The 14,050-nt window shown below is 39.9% G+C and overlaps 1 protein-coding gene across 1 annotated transcript; it reads left to right on the top strand.

Moving 5' to 3' along the window:
- The first annotated feature begins 4,918 nt into the window (after positions 1 to 4,918).
- On the top strand, positions 4,919 to 9,651 carry LOC102714573 (pentatricopeptide repeat-containing protein At1g73710). The gene is made up of 4 exons (XM_006658486.3): positions 4,919 to 7,833; positions 8,135 to 8,229; positions 8,330 to 8,401; positions 8,545 to 9,651. Exon 1 carries the CDS (start codon positions 4,919 to 4,921, stop codon positions 7,691 to 7,693), a length of 2,775 nt encoding a protein of 924 aa, XP_006658549.2. The 3' UTR covers positions 7,694 to 7,833; positions 8,135 to 8,229; positions 8,330 to 8,401; positions 8,545 to 9,651.
- The last annotated feature ends 4,399 nt before the right edge of the window (positions 9,652 to 14,050 follow it).

Genomic DNA, 14,050 nt, shown 5'->3' with positions numbered 1-14,050 from the left:
ACTACATGGAAAATAACACACCCAATAAGAGATGTAGTGCAATTTATTTATGGAAAAAGTCCATGCTGCCTCGCTCAACTATGGTTTGAGTACTCCTTTTAATTTTTTTGTTTGACACCATTGACTTTTTATCTACATTTTGACGGGACTTTTAATTTTTTGCCACTCTTTTCCACTCTCACTTAATTCCTCTCACAGCTACAGTAAGGGAAGAGTGGCAAATTTATTGCCACTCAATATGTAAAAGTGGCAAATAGTTAAATTTCCCACATTTGATCTTTTGTCTTATTAAAAAATTATATAATCATTGACTATTTTATTATGATTTGGTTTATTACTAAAGAAACTTTAAGTATAATTTATAATTTTGTATATTTGGACAAAATTTTTAAATAAGATGAAGGGTCAAACATAAATAAAAAAATCAACGGCGTCAAAAAAACGGACGGAGTATGATTTATGTCATTCAACAGAAATATATTGTCTCCTTGTACTTCGGAACTGGACCAATTTACCCTTTTTAGTGGGTTGCACCCTGGTTCTGTCCTACGTGATATTTACGTGGTAATACACATTGGCAATTTTGTCAAGCATATTTGACTTGTCCACATATACGGATGGCATGGATTGACCCATGGATAATTTATGGTCGTTTGGCTTTTTGAGAGAAACACAAAACAATTGCAAATGGAAAATAATTTATGAATAAAATACATACGTACATACATATATATATATATTAATATTATTAGCGATATAAAAGTAAAGGCTGGAGATAAACTACACTAAAAAAACCTGAATTTGAAAAATTTAAATTGTGCCTTATAAACATAAGTAGAAGTGGAAATATAGGGCTATAGGATTGGCTCTTGTTTAATAATTGAACTAAGTTCCATTTTTAATATCAACTTAGTTCATTAAGATGAACTAGAGGCAATCCTAAATTGTCTAAGGGCTGATCCTACATGTGCTGAATTCCTGATAGATATTATATGTAAATTCTATCTTTTAAAAAATAAAAATAACTACGAGGTCCTCATTAAAGTCCTAGAGAGACAGTCTAAGGGGGGTGAATATGTGTCTTGAAAAATTCTTCCAAAAGGTAGCGGTCAGTATGGCCGGACCATCCGGACCTATGGTCGGACTGTCCGGTCGGCACTCTCGGGTTAGGCCGAGAGCTATGACCGGACCGTCCGGGTTAGAACACCGGACCGTCCGATCAGTTGAAAAAGCAGACTTGAAGGTTCTTTTCCAGTAAAGTTCCTAGGAACGTGAGGTGATCGTGTGCTGAAATTGAACAAAGAAAGATCACAGGAACAGAAGGAACACCAAAATCACAAAAGCGAAGAGACGAGAGATTTATCCCGAAGTTTGGATCTTTCGATCGTACTCTCCGTTGAGGTGCTTCTGCGAGTGGGATCTCTGTCACACTTGGAGTTTAATCCTAAGCCTAAATTCGTAAAAGAAATTCGTAAATAATAATTGGCTTAATTAACTTAGGAAAAATCTCCCTAAAGAAATTAATTTAATTAAATCGAGGTTCCAAATCGATTAACTGGATTTAAACTCAAATTAAATAAGTATAAAATTTTGCCCAAAAAGTAACCTAAAATTCGGTAAAAGTGGGGCTTTCCTTTTTCCCTCCTTTTTCTTTCTTTTTCTCTTCCTCCCCAAATTGGGCCGAAGTCCAATTTTCCTTCTCCTTCTTCTTTTTCTTTCTTTCTTTTTCCTCTCCTCCTCCTCGGGTCGGCCCAGCTGAGCCAGCCCATCTCCCCCTTCCTCCATCCTGGGCCGGCTCCGCAGCTCGGCCCAGCTCCCCGCCGCTCCGCACGCGCCTCCCTCCCCCTCCGCCTGGGCCGCGCGCCTCCCTCTCCGCCCCGGCACAGCTTTCGAGCCCGCGCCACGCCGAAGTTCGCCTCTCCTCCCTGCGCCGGAACTGAGCCGGACTCCGCGCCACCGCCGCGCCGCCGCCGCAACCGCCGCCCGCAACGGCCGCTGCCGAGACCGCGTCGTGGCCGACCCGGTCTCCAACGGCCGTCCCCATCCTAGCCGGAGTCGTCCCCCTATAAATCCCCCTCTCCCGCGCGCCGCCGCCCGTTTTTCTGAGCCGCCGTCGCACCCGAACTCATCACCACCGCGCACGATCTCCTCCGCGGTCGCCGATCGAACCCGCTGCCGACCGTCATCTCGCGTTCCACCTTGTCGCCGACTCGCTGCACCCGCTCCCGCCGCTGGTAAGCCGCCGTCGTCCTCCTCACCCTCTCTTTTTCCTCTCCGTGTGCTGTCGCCAAGGTCGCCGCCGTCGCCGCGCGCGTGCGTGCACTGGTCACTGCCGTCGCCTCTCCACTCGCCGTCACCCTCGCCTCGCCGTCGCTGAAGCGACTCCGCCCCCGTCGGGGCGTCGCCGGGTCCGGTACGCCGTCGCCGCCTTCTCCCCGAGCCGGCGCCGTCCTTCGTCGCCCTCCTCTTGGTGCGGCTGCAGTCTTTGTTGTCACCGCCGCGTCTGTCGCGTCGTCGCCACCGCCGAGCCGCGCCATCGCCGCCCTCCGCCGGTCGCCGTCCTCCGCGCCCGAGCGCCGCCGCATTTCCCCGCCCGGCCAAAGCCGTCTTCCCCCTCCAGAGTTAGAAGTGGAATCCGATGGAGGAGACTCTCAGGAGTGAGCTGGCCTACCGTCGAAGCTTTGCCTGTGGACTGGAGCCGTACCCACTGGAGCTAGTCTACTTTTCTTTCCGCTGCATTTTCGTTAGAATAAGTGTCATTTTCAGTTGTTTATAAGAACGAGGGTTATGTAATCAACATTGTCTTTTTGTGTACCCTGGCTGGTCCTGGACAGAGATTTTAATACACAATTAAGTTCAGAAATTCGTGTGAGGAATTTCTGGGCGTGACAATCTCTCTCGATCCTTTCCCTCTCTTGACTTACTCCACAAGGCCAACACGGGTCTCTGGATTCACATATAAGGACTAGCAACCCCTTTGATCGACCATTAAGGTCAAGATCAAGACGGCTTGTCCATCCCTAGGTTGTAATCCTCTCTACCCTGCAGCCCTCTATGAGAAAGCGCAAGAATCCACTATCAATCTTAACTATTTCATTGCGAATGTTACGCAAAGACCTTCACAAATTTGCTCCCGGGCGATCCACAAAAATCAGAGGCTCACGGGTAACTCCTATCCGTCTAGGAGATCAATCTCCAAGAGTAATAGGCCACCTTGACTCCGCATGCATCCATCAACGCCTAAGAAATGAACACTCAACCACTCACTAACCTAAACACTCTCCCTAAGACATGATCCACCGATTAATCTCTCTAGGAAGTGTTTTGGGTTAGTGGGGAGGCTTGAGAGGTGCTAAACTTATCCTAGCAACCAGAAAATTCGAATAGAAAGCCTCACCAATGGCTATATCTCAAGGGGGCCATATATAGGCCGGCAGACACCACTTAGCCGTTAGAAAAGAAACCTAACCGGACTGTCCGGCTAGAGGGCTGGACCGTTCGGCCAACACTTAGCTTACTCACTCAGAACAGTAACTGAAAGTTTATAACTGTGGATGCTTTATTGAAATGTTAATTAAGTTAACAACTCAAATATTGTCAGAACACTTAGAATTATGCTCGAATGGTGTATTGGTGCATATATTTTTTTATTTTTATATGTATTTTAGTTTGTAATAAATATATGGCTTGTATCACCACCTTATTCGATATTATATGCTTAATTATTTTTTATTTTCCAAAATATTTCTCTAATTGCCCACGCAATTTGATTAACTGAACTAGCTTATTACCTCTAATCTTGGGGTAATCTGGTAAACTCACAAGAGAATAAAAGGCAAAAACATTTTCTTTTGTTCCAAATGAATGAAAATGGTATCCAGCGTGTTGCAGTAGTTTGAGAAGGGTATTGTAGCGAAAGCAAAACAAGAAGTGGCATTATAACGAATCCATGTTTTGAGAGTGGTAAAATATCAATTTTCTCAACAAAATCATGCATATGAGAGCAAAATGGATTTTATGCTTTCTTTTGACATTATTTTCTATAGCATTATGTTTATACAAGGGGTGTGGATAGTATGTAATACTATATGTGCAATATTGCCCTAAAAAACAGTACTGCAGATGATCCCAATTATTATATAAGTGGTAAGACCATAACGTAGAGATATTTGGATTTGTTTTTGTCATGAATGAGTCCAAGGCAAGTGCTTTCTCCACTCCCTCCTTGACCAATTTGGGGAATGAAAACTTTATTTTACAAAATTACATGCGTAGATGAAAATATTAGTACTAATATTTGAAATGTGTTAATGGTAGCTATGATGTAATTGTTCACAATCAACCTTGACATTTGTATTTATTGCTATTTGTAACCATAAAATGGGTTAGAGTATTTTAATTGTGCTCATTTGGGTTTACATTACCTATGTACTATATGCTTAGCCATGCCTAAAATTGCTGAATATATAACGTGACCTTTTAAATTTAAAAAAATAGGATTACTTTATATGCCAAACTGAGGTGAAGACTTTGTGTATTTGTAAATTAAAATAGAGATGGAAACTATTTTAGACTTAAAGCGGCAAGTGGTGTGCATATGGAGTTACTTGCACGCCGATGGAGGAGTATTTAGCTTACTCGAGTATGGACTGAACTTCATGCACTATTTATTATTCACGTAGAACCACATATGTTAATATGGGATAAAGTGACCCTGATAGAAATTAGTCTTGGTCAAACTTAACTTTAAATTTAAATTTAAAGTTAAAAATTTTAATTTTGACTTATAGGCACAAGAAATACTGAGTGTTGCCTAATCGTGTTTTACTACTATTTCGATGAGGAAGTGGGTCCCACGCGCCTTAAACCCCCCGTCGCTTGTCTCCTCTCCCGTTCCTATTCTTCCCACCCCACCACCATGTTGACTCCTCCCACCCCCACCTGCCCTCCGCCCACCGCCGCCGTCGCAGCCACCGGAGCCGGCGAGCCATCGATCTCCGCAACGCAGGCCAGACTCCCCGCTTCGGCCCCCGCAGTACCCTCCCGTGTCCACCTGCGCCACCTCCCCGCGCAGCCTGCGCTGTCCTCCGGGAACCGCCCCGCTCCGCCCACCCCGACCCCGTCCAAGAGCGCCGCCGCCGCCGTCGATTCCGGCCTCCACCTATCCGATGAGTCCCTCGCCTCCATGTCCCCGCGCGAGCAGACGACGCTACTCTCGCGGCAGCGCCACTGGCGCCGCGCCTGCCACCTGTTCGACCGCCTGCGCGCGCTCCCGGGGTACGCGCCCAGCCCCATCCACTACGGCGTCGTCCTCCGCCACCTCGCCCGCGCGCGCCGGTGGGGCGAGCTCCGCGCCGTGTGGGCGAGGATGGACCGCGAGGACGCGCTCCCGCCCACCAACCCCGCCTACGCCGCGCTCGCCGACGCGCTCGCCAAGGCCGGCCAGGCGCGGGAGTCCCTCCTGCTGCTCCGCCACATGCGCACCCGAGGTGTGGCTCCTGACGAGGTGTCCATGAGCACCTTCGTCCGCATCCTCAACGGCGACGGCCGCTACTCCGATGCGGTCGCCCTCTTCAATAACTGGTGCAACGGCAGGTTCGAGGTTGGCTTCATTGATCTCGATTACAGCGCGCTCGATGCAGGTGGCCCGATGCAATTCTTGCTTGCTGACATGTGCCATGACAACATCGATGATGCTGGTGCATCTGGCATTCAGGGAGTTCCTACAGTTCCAAAGCTTGCTGTCACATATAACACAATGATTGATCTTTACGGGAAGGCCGGGAGGCTTAAGGATGCGATGGACATGTTTATGGGTATGCCGGATTATGGGGTTACGCCGGATACATGTACTTTCAATACAATGATCAACATATTTGGGTTGCATGGTAATGTTAAGGAGGCAGAGGCACTGTTTGCTAGCATGGTAGTTAGGGGAACTGATCCAGACATTAAGACGTTTAATGTGATGATGACAGTGTTTGCATCCAAGGGGGATGTCGAGGGAGTTTTGAAGCACTACTGTCATATTGGGAAAATGGGGTTATCGCCGGATGCTGTGAGCTATAGGATTGTTCTGCGGCTGCTGTGTGAGAGAAAGATGGTACATGAAGCAGAAGGTGTGATTGAGGGGATAATTAGGTCTGGAGATTGTGTTCCTGAACAGTCCCTGCCTGCTGTCATGAAGATGTATATTGATCGGGGGTTGCTTGATAAGGCAAATGCATTCTTCAATAGACATTGCAGAGGCGAGGAGGTCTCTTCCAAGGCATTTGCTGCCATCATGGATGCTTTTGCAGAGAGGGGTCTCTGGGAGGAAGCTGAGTATGTTTTCTACTCTGATAGAGGAGTTAGGAGGAGGGACATAGTTGAATACAATGTGATGGTCAAGGCTTATGGTGCAGCAAAACGGTATGATAGAGTTCGTCCTCTACTTGAGTACATGAATGAGTCTGGTGTTTCACCAGATGAGTGCACCTTTAATTCTTTAATTCAGATGTTTGCTACTGGTGGATTTCCACAGAGGGCTAAGAAAGTGTTAGATAAAATGAAAGATGCAGGGTTTAAACCAAAGTGCGAAACATACGCTGCTGTTATTACAATGTACTCCCGTAGTTATTTGGTATCTGAAGCCATTGATCTGTACAATGAAATGAAGGCCTCAGGCATTGAGCCAAATGTGGTTGTTTATGGTGTGCTGATTGATACGTTTGCTGAGACAGGGCAAATAGATGAGGCATTACATTATAGCAACTTAATGGAAGAATCTGGAATCACTCCTAACCAAATTATTTTAACTTCACTTATCAAGGCCTACAGTAAAGCCAATTGCTGGAAGGAAGCACAGGATTTGTATTCAAGGATGAAGAACATGGATAGTGGTCCTGATATTGTTGCTTCTAATTCCATGCTAAATCTTTATGCAAATCTTGGGATGGTCACTAAGGTTAAGGAAATATTTGATTGTTTGAAGAGAAATAATCAGGCTGATGATGTTTCATATACTAGCATGATATTCCTCTACAAGAACATGGGCTTGCTTAATGAGTCAGTTAGGATTGCTCATGACTTGCAGAATTCAGGCTTACTATCTGACTGTGCTTCATACAATGCTGTTCTGGCATGTTTTGTGGCCAAGGGAAAGCTAAGAGAATGTGCAGAATTGGTTCAACAAATGCAGGAAGGAAACATTTTGCCAGATGCCTCAACGTTTGGACTGATACTTTCTATAATGAAGAAAAGTCAGATTTCACCTGAGGAAATTTCACAGTTAGAATCATCATATAGTGACAACAGGAGCTCGACCAGTCAAGCTATAGTCGCATTCTTGTATTTGACAGCTGGCATGCATGCTGCTGCATTAAATGTTTGTGAGAAATATATGAACCCTGTATTGACAGTTGACCAGTGCGCGTGCAATGTTGCCTTCAAAGTCTATGCATCCTGTGGGGAGGTGGATAAAGCTTTCAGTTTATTCACACAGATGCATGAGCTAGGACTCAAACCAGACACAGCTACTTACATCCATTTGGCAACTTGCTATGGGATACATGGAAATGGAATGTCGGAAAGCCTGAGTAGTGTAAATGGCTTTCTTGGATACCAAAACAATGAGGTTAGCCTACATAAAACATTGGCTTCCTGCCGTGAAACTGGAAGCAATATTCTTGCTGTTCAGCCAGTTAAGAAATGAGATGTTGATATTGTTCACTGAATCACCTGATGAGACAAGGTGAAGTTGACTTTATTTTGGGCTCTGAAACTGAATCCTACTGATGATTGGAGACAATTAATTGAAGATATCTAATGCAAGGTGGATTGGAAATATTATGTGTAAGTGCCTCTATATTTTGAAAGTCCTGAATTTTTAATCTTTGATTTATTTCTTTATTACTTTGTTATTTTTAGTGCAGTTCACGTACTCTTATACAGATTACCAGTATGTATGCAAAATTATTTCAAAAGAGCCATAAAACTATACATTATTTTTTTTAATCTTTTTGCAATGTATGTTTTGTGACTTTTACCAGTTTTGAATTAATTGCTTGTGGTGAATAGCCCAATAATGGATACCATGATAATCTGTTGCCTACTTGCCTGTTGATTGACTGTCTTTTATTTTATCATCTAACAGTGCTTTTCATCAAATATATGTGGGAGGATTGGAAACTGCATTCTCTGTATCTTTACAAGGTCATCTCCCTGCGATCTTTTGTGAATTTCCTGCAGGTATTGATGGAAAACATGCTGTTAACTTATTGTTTCTTCCTTCTCAACAATGCTGACCGAAATAAACACTTTTGGTAACTTGTTATCTGTTCTGTAAAAGGGTTTGGCAACCCCATGGCTACATGCAAAATGCGAAGTGTCGACAGCTGCCTCATGGAAACTATCAGCCAAGGTGATTTTCTGCCAGAATCATATTTGTTGCCAGTTTGTCTCTACCTTTCTAGAGTTTATAATATTAATAAAATATGAGCATCAAATGCATGTTCTTTTCCTCAGCACATATTCCTTTGTTCATTATTTGTGTTTTTCTGGCAGAACATCAAAATATGATTCGACTAGTACAACTTCTCAGAAGGCGACAAAACATATATGCAGATTTTGGTATTCCTGGACCTTGGGTGAGCATGACTTTGTTGGTGTAGACATTTGGAGTTCAGTGCTCACCCACATCTCTAAGCTTGTAAAGCTTAATTCAAACAGAAGAAATTGGATTGCAGATATTGCTCGAGTGACTGACCTTGTAAGCTATTGCACTCCTTATTCCTTACAATGTTACAGAATATATGGACCTTCATTGACCCGAGCTAGGAAAACCCTCAGCACTGTGATCTGATGGTTTGGTGCCAATCAACATGTTAACCTTCTCTGGTCAAGCATGGTAGTTGCATTGGATATTTCGACCGAATATGCTCTAAAATGACCTGGTACATATGATTTCATCTTGAAGATCAAGCTTTCACTTAAGTTGGCAAGGCATTGCTTTGTGTTCCGCTTCTCCTGAGGCCAAGTGATGCTTCTTCTTCAACCTTGGCATAAGATGCATTCGGTCTCGTCAGATAGTCCTGTCGATTTGCCTCTACAAGAGAGAATGCAGAGCGCTCTGTTGGCTTGCATGCTTCTTTTCTACGAGATTAGGTGTGAGAGACTGACAAAGTGACAAGTAGGGCTTCACTCCAGATCAGAAAGTTTTGGAAGAGGTGATATTGCAATTAGCAGCTGGCTTTGATATTTCTAGAATAGTTGACAAGTTTACTTTGGTGAATATTGTTGGTGGATTACAGATGCTGTTACACATGATTAACTGTAAATCATAGCAATAATCTGTGGCGGTTCTTACAGCTTTCACAAGAAAGAGCTATACATGAAAACATTTCAGTTCCATATGGTATACATGAATTTGAGAGGACAGGAATGAAGGATCAATCTCCTACAACAAAAGGGAACATAAATGTTGCTAATAAATCATGAAATGGAGACATCTCCCGAAATCGCCGTTAAATAAAATTGTTCTCTTTCTGTTTTATTCAGGTACTTTTCCTGAGAAGAGATGCAAAGAATAATATGAATTGGGGTAAAAAGGGCATGTATACAGACCGGTAATGACTATCATATTTGTTTTCATTGTTTTATGGCATGGATATAAATACGAATACCCTAGTCATGAATATATAATGAATAATTTTGAATACAAATACGGAATCAATATCGTCAAATATATTTCGTGGGACATGAAAATCTGTTAAACTGTTGCTTGAAAATCAACAAAGAGATAGCAACTCTCTCCGATTATAAATATTTGAAGTTTTAGATCAGATTTGATCAAACTTTTGAAACTTCAACCATAAATTATTTTTCAAATATTTAGTTTAAAATAAGAGAAACGATATGTATAGATTTGCAGAAAGTACTATTATAATACCATTAGATTTTATAAGCTTAATCTAAATATAATTGATGGTTGAAATTTTAAGATAGTATGATGAAGGTGTAATTCTTGAAATAACTTTAAAATTAGTAACATTTTATTATATTTACGAGTAGACACATCTAGGGATGGATAATAAGCCGGCTCAGCTTGTTTGGACTATTATGTTAATAAGCTAGCTAGCTTGGCTCGACTCGTCAATGTTAGCGACCTAAAAGTCTTATCTGGCTCAACTCAGTGAGCTGGCTCGTTAATGAACTGTATATCACTTAAACCATCTCTATAATATATAAATTTACCATTTTGTATAATATATTAACACAAGAATATACATTAATTAACCAAAAACTCGCTAAATATAATAGTTGTGATTACACGACTAAACACTAGTTAATACCCTCTGTTCCAATGTGTAAGCATTTTTCATATCTGAATTTTTTTTAACAAAATATAGACTTTTTTACTATTCATAGTATTCCATCACTCACTTCCCGTTTCAATTCTTTTCATTTTATTCCATCTATCCTTTCATGTCTATCATTCCTTATTTATTAAGAGACATCACAGCCTTTTTTTTTCTTAGCCTTAATCTGTACTATTAATCTAAACATATCTATATTTAGGATAGAGGTAGTAAGTATTAAATATATAAAAATATAGTGATTTGTTGTACTGATGAGCTAAACGAGCATCTCGCAAGCTGACATTTTTAAGATCACTGGCTAAAATCCTAGCTCTACCTAACTCATTAAGACTATGGGCTCGAGTCGATTTGAGACGAGCTTCATTCAAGCCAATCCAAGTCATGAGCTTCAAGTGTTTGGTCTGCCACGTGAATGCAATATAATTTTATTGCCTTGCTTATAGAATGGAGCATTGAGAAGAATAATAAAATACCATAAAACACAGGTCCTAAAATAGAGTATGTAACTGTTTAAAATCTTATAGATTAGTGTAAGCAGTAAATAAGCCACTTTGGGTTAAAGCGAAATGAATCCTCTGAGATAGTTCAAATCTTGCCAATTTGACTCTTTCCAAAAACTTATTACAAGAGAAAAATGTTAAAAATTTATTTAAAAAAAACCATACCATGAGTGTCACTAAGGTCCAATATCATAGTGGAGGTGAACCTGTCACGTACCATGGCAAGCAAGAAACAAAGATAGCTGATATGGCCATGGTTCAGTGTCGAGGATACAGTTTCTCTAACACATAGGCCCATACTTTCTAGGCGTACATGTTAGTGACCACGTCAGAGGAAAATAACGTCAGACGATCTCAACACAAGTGCTAGGAGTGATCATGTAGGTCCCATATATACTTTTTAGGCCTACGTGTTAGTGACCACGTCAGAGAAAAGCAACGTAACACAATCTTAATACCAGTGTTAGGTTTTTCATGACAACACGCTGAGTGGGTCACATGTAGCAACAATTGCACAAGTGTGATAGTTGTTCGATAGTTTTGATGTTTGAACATGCCAATATCGAGCCTGCTTTCATTTGGCTAGATTATTTTTTAGTTTTTATGTGCATACTTTCTGACCTCCTAGACGGTATATTTTTATAAAAAGTTTATAAAAATATAGATGTTCATCGTCTCATCTTTTGTATAGTAGATTTTTAATTTTATAGTATTTAATTTCTTTTTTTATACTATTAATTAGTTATTAAAAATTATATAATATTTTATATTTCATCTTCCATCAACAAAACAAACACATGACGGATCTCAGGCAACTTGCTTTTCCCTTTATTTTACTGGTCACTACAAAACACATATAATGAATAGTGTCAATTTAGTATAGATATACTCGCTTCGTTTCACAATAAAAACTTTTTAGCTCTACCTAGATTTATATGGATTTATATGGTTGTTAATGAATATATATATATATATATATATATATAAAGTTTATACATCCATTAATTAATAAATTTAAACAATGCTAGTAGGTCTAAAGAAAAAACATTAGCGTACTGTTATTGACTATAGCAATGCTATAGCTCACAGTGCACATAGATACTACGTCGTCGCAGGCCTCGTTTAGTTCGTAATTTTTTTTAAAAACATCACATTAAGTTTTTAAACATACATTTGAAGTATTAAACGCAATCTAATTACAAAATAAATTTTAGATTCCGTCTGGAAACCACGAGACGAATCTTTTGAGTCTAATTAATATGTCATTAGCACATGTTGGTTACTGTAGCACTTATGGCTAATCAAGTTCTAATTATGCTCAAAAGATTCGTTTCATGATTTCCCTCATAACTGTGTAATTAGTTTTAATGTTTATATATATTTAATGCTTTATTTAGATGTCTAAATATTCGATGTGATGTTTTGAAAAGTTCAAGGGAACTCTACTATCCTTATAGTTCAAGCAGGCTAGTGCACATCATTATTTATCCTCTGTCTAATGCAACTGATCCAATCCCATACGTATACATTCATATATTTTTTTTCTCTTTCGGTTAGTACGAAGCACATACACACGATTAGAGCTATCCCATACTCAAAATATTAAAAAGGAAAGGAAAAAACTGAGTTGATTCTTACTTAAAAACGAAAAATAAAAGAAATATCAACTTGCGTTAGCCATGATTTTAACCGTGGCCACCGGGATAATTAATAGGAGACAAGTTCCACCGCTACACCCATTAATTTGCTTTTGACTTGACTATTATTTCTTCCATGTCATTTCTTAGTCGTTACGGTGACGGGGAATGAGATGTTAGATCTAAATGTTAGATCCGATGGTGCTGATGATACGATTCATTTTTACAATAAGTTTTTAACATTTTTCATTCTCCTAACGAACGAGTTTTTTTTAAAAATATCAGGTTTTCAGACGGGATATGCATTGAAATGTAAAATCACCAAAAACCTATATAGCATAAATATGTTATTCACGCTCGCATGATGTCCTTGGCAAAAAGTCATACTAGTTTGTTATTATCGATCTAATATGTTTAAAAAATGCATTTCTTTTCAAACTTTCTTTAAAATATTTAAATATTTTATCTAGCAATTCTTTTTGGCATATTGAAAATTATAAATTATCAAAAATTTCTATTAATAGTTAAACATCAGTTACAGGTATATTTTATAATTTTTTGAGAACTCTTTGTAGAGAATGTTTTTATATACAAAACTTTAAAATTTATTTGGTGAAAGTTTCTACAGAAAGGACCATACTTAGTCACTAAACTATGCTGTCGGTTTGGTTTTGGTCCCTTAATTAACTAACAATTGCAAGCTGTTCACTTTTGGTGTTTTTTTTGGTATATAAAAACATTATAAAATATACTTGTAACTGAATAAATTTTTCCAATGATTAGGGTAAAATGGCGCCAAACCAAGGTGGTTTTTTTTGGTGATATGGCGCCATATGCCACCCCAACCATTGGTAAACAAATGCTGAATAGAGCCATGAATTATGTTGGGAGGACTTATGCATATTTTTTACGTGTGGAATTATTGTTCCATAACATGATCGATTAGTGCCATCTACCTTGAGCATCCTTTTGCACTTCGAGAGTACAGTCAGCCTTTGATAGTTTGATACCCCAATCTCCTTTGCCAACTATAGTGCTGTCACAGGCCAATAACACCATCGTGTTGTAGCATCTACAACTAAACTGAGGGACAGAAGCTCATCATTCATCAAAATCATGCATATATGTTGGTGTACTAGAATCACTAATTAAGGCGCAAAAGATAATTCACAAATAAGAAACATATTACGTACATAGCCAACATAACATAACTATCACTCAATTGAATAGATCAAGTACATCTCCGAAGTACTATCACTATTCTCAAAATGACGACATTTTTAGTGTTAACGCACTCTACAGACTACAATGAAATTATTTTATCATCACTTTCTCAACTACACATTAATAAAAATATCAAAATACGACGAGTTGAAAGAGTTTTTGATAAAAGAATCACGAATATAATTTTTTTGCATTATTTTATATCATAATATTTTCCATCTATTAATTAATGGTTTAATATTTTGACACTTTAGGACGCCGTCTTTCTTTTTTAGAATGTAGGTAATAAAATGGGTTGATTAATACTCAAAAGCCATTATCAATAGCTCGA

The sequence above is a fragment of the Oryza brachyantha genome, chromosome 7 (genome assembly GCF_000231095.2).
Source record: "Oryza brachyantha chromosome 7, ObraRS2, whole genome shotgun sequence".
Taxonomy (NCBI): Eukaryota; Viridiplantae; Streptophyta; class Magnoliopsida; order Poales; family Poaceae; genus Oryza; species Oryza brachyantha.
This window is presented reverse-complemented; position numbering and strand designations above follow the sequence as displayed.